This window comes from Habropoda laboriosa, unplaced genomic scaffold, assembly GCF_001263275.1.
Source record: "Habropoda laboriosa isolate 0110345459 unplaced genomic scaffold, ASM126327v1 scaffold16, whole genome shotgun sequence".
Taxonomy (NCBI): domain Eukaryota; kingdom Metazoa; phylum Arthropoda; class Insecta; order Hymenoptera; family Apidae; genus Habropoda; species Habropoda laboriosa.
The window spans coordinates 667,606-670,858 of record NW_017100130.1 but is presented as its reverse complement, the minus strand read 5'-3'; the positions used below and the strand labels follow the sequence as shown (position 1 = coordinate 670,858).

Below are 3,253 nucleotides of genomic sequence, written 5' to 3'. Positions count from 1 at the left end.
TTTAATTAACTCTTAAATAAATTATTAAGTAAAAGAGACATAATTTAAAAGCTCAGAATTTAATATTATTACTAAAAAATGAATATAAATACTTAATATTTTTATTTAGCGAGCATTAATCAATTAGTACGTTGTAATTTACACCTTTCCTTAAAAACATTTGTAGAATGCAGATCGAACTCAATGGGGGCAGTGATCACTAGAAACTCGGAGATGTTCAGCTCCCTCTTAAGCGACACAGAGGAACACTTAAGACAGCATAGAGACAGTCTATCGCCTCGTGCGGAGAATCGCTCAGCCGGCATACACCTAAAACCGGAAGTGAACGTGAACGCGAATTCTAGCTCTTCATCGGAAGAATACCACGAGGAGAAAGCCTCGTTGGTTAATTTGAACACCATGAAGCGAGACAAGAACGACCATTGCGAGAAAGGCAAAGAATATTACTCAACGTTTCACAACGACATCAGCAATTCGCAGTCGTTGACACAACAGGATCAGTGTTGTCCTGGCTTCACTATGACGAAAAGTGGCAAAGCTCGCAATCAGAATAACACATGTAGTATTGCTTAATAGAGGAATTCGAAAATTTATCGATCTGTTTGCCTTCTCGACGAGATCACTTCGTTTTTCGACAGTGTTCGTTGAGCGTGATCGAAGTCACAGCTTTGGTTTCGAGTAGCTCCACCACTTTTGATTAATTATACACCAATATCCTTGGAACGATCTTTGAACGTTCGAGAAGACAAAGCCTGCTTTACTCATAGTCTCTTTTGAACATGGGACTAGTATTAGTGTAATGGGATTGGTCGGAGGAAGAGTGAGTCGTTGGAAATTATCATTTAAGACATCTGCTTGTATCTGTTGGTCTGAAAAAAAGTCAAAATTTGTTTAAATAATTCTAATTGAAAGAACATTGAATTTTTAAAATCATGTTAAGCATTTTAACAGAAAGTAAAGAATTTTTTATTTATTGAAACTTTTATGTTCCTATTTTGTTTAAGACTGTACGTATTATTCATATTATGATTTATTCCTAGATTTACTATGAATCTGTAAATATACATATATCTTGCACGGATCTACAGATTTAAATCTTATATACAGGGTATTTCAGAGGCATAGGTACAAACTGTACAGACTAACAGGGCTCGTTGAAAGAAAATGGTTTTACAATAGTCAAAATATGTCAGAAAATTAATCGTTTCAGACATATTGGATTTTAAGACGTTGGAATAAGTAAATATAAATATTTTATAGTATTCGGTGTAGCTTACTCGCGTGTAGTTCCAGTTGCTTGATTTGTTCATACTATTATATAATTGTCACCTGCCAATTTATGTAATGCATTATAATATGTAAGAAGCACAGTAACAACAAATAAATGTCAAGCAAGTATATAGTACGTTATTTACCGTGTGTACATTGTAGATACATCACATACAATTGTTGCTTGATCGTAATTTAGAGCTCTCATGAATTGATTTTGTGACGTATTGGAAATACGCTGTCACACGCCGTATTAACCTTGTGTAATCGCTGATTGAAGATTATAAATTTTCGCGATAGTTCGCGAAGAGTTTTCGGTTTGGCGTTTCGTCTCCGAAAGTTCGATTGTAACTCATTGCTTATTCTAGAGAAGTCGAAATGCTCTTGGAATTGGCTGGAGACATGTCGTAACTTTGGAGGGAAACACTTTCGACGGCGAGGAAAATTTTTTCACATTTCACTGGGTACTTTTTAAACCCAAAAAATCGATTGGTGAATTCTTGAAACGTCATGTCTAATATTTAATCAAATAAACAGTCATTTACTGTTCTGTGAAATAGTTCATAAGTTGTCATAAGGTTTATCATCCTGAAAGTCATAAATAGAGGAAGAAAAGAAGTGTCTTGCCAGACTTCAGTTATCTCTTTTTTCGCAATTCTGAGTTCAGGTTTTTAGCTTATATGTTGGATTGCAATAAATTTTATTTCTAATTTTGCAGCATAATTTCGCACACATTTCGTATACGTGTTTAATGCAATAGAGAATTATGCAGTTCGATTATGAACTAAAGACCTAAATTCTGTATCTCTAAAACATTTAATTTTCGGTTACTTATTTACTTTTTTACTAAAAGCCTTTTTCTTCCTTTTAATTGATTCCATAAATCTGTACAATTTGTATCTATGCCTTTGAAATAACCTGTATAAGTCTTTTATTTATACAACTACTCAACGTGTTTAAAAAACAAAAGAGCAATAAAAACAAACGTGGATCATGGCATAATTACAAAATGACATACTTCTAATGGTATGGAGGAAATTCAGCAAGTGTGCGATTACTAATTACACTTTATTTATGTTGTAATTATTATATTTTGTTTATTAAAATTACTACATTATCGAACAAATTCTGAAATCTCTTTTAATGGAAGAGACTATTTTGTGTTTTCAAATAATTTTAAGTTTCGATTGTAAATTTTTAATATTAACTTTTTGGAAAATATGGAGATATGCTACGTATACACAAATTTTGTACGAAATTTAGTTTTCAATTGCGATACATTTGTGAGGTTTACTGTAATTTAAAATAAAATGTGTACGCAAAGTAGAATCTTTACTAGATTTGCTTATTTAAACAAATATGTCTTACTTAAAATATGTGTTTTTTAAATCATCAGACCAGATTGAATTTTAATATAAGAAATGATTGTTTATATTAGGTTAAAATAAAAGGACTTTACCCTCGTAACAAAATAACTTTTCTAATTATATGTACCATGTGAGTCGAACAAGTTATGCAATTCTTTCTATACGTATACTTACATACCTACATTATCAAACTTTTAGAACTTATATGTATATAAATATGCATATACGAAGATAGAATCGACTATTTTAAAAAATTATTTATTACAAGTATCTAATCAAGATAAAAATAAAAACTGATTTTGTATAACAGTTTAAGTTACTATTTAAAAGTACTTAATTTTTTCAATACTGAAGATTAGAAATTTATATAAAAGAAATATCCAACAAACGTTAACAAAAAAATAGAAGAATACATCTATTTCCTTTTCAATATCTACAAGGCCACTCGTAATTTTTAACATCTTTCTTTTTTTTGACAATATATGGAAGTCATAAACACTGTCTTTCTGCCGTTTTACATATCTGTGTGTGGATGGAGATTCCAGTACAGATATATGCAGGATGGGAATCAGAATTTATTTAATGAGAATTACTCTAATTAAAGAAAATCCCCATAT

General features: G+C 31.0%; 1 protein-coding gene across 1 annotated transcript in view; it reads left to right on the top strand.

Annotated features, from left to right (window-relative positions):
• Window positions 1-573, top strand: part of LOC108573023 (soluble guanylate cyclase 88E) — a 70,511-nt gene extending 69,938 nt beyond the window's left edge. The window contains exon 12 of the mRNA XM_017935416.1: window positions 167-573. Coding sequence (XP_017790905.1) covers window positions 167-573 — 407 coding nt within the window. The remainder of the gene's footprint in view (window positions 1-166) is intronic.
• Window positions 574-3,253: the final 2,680 nt, after the last annotated feature.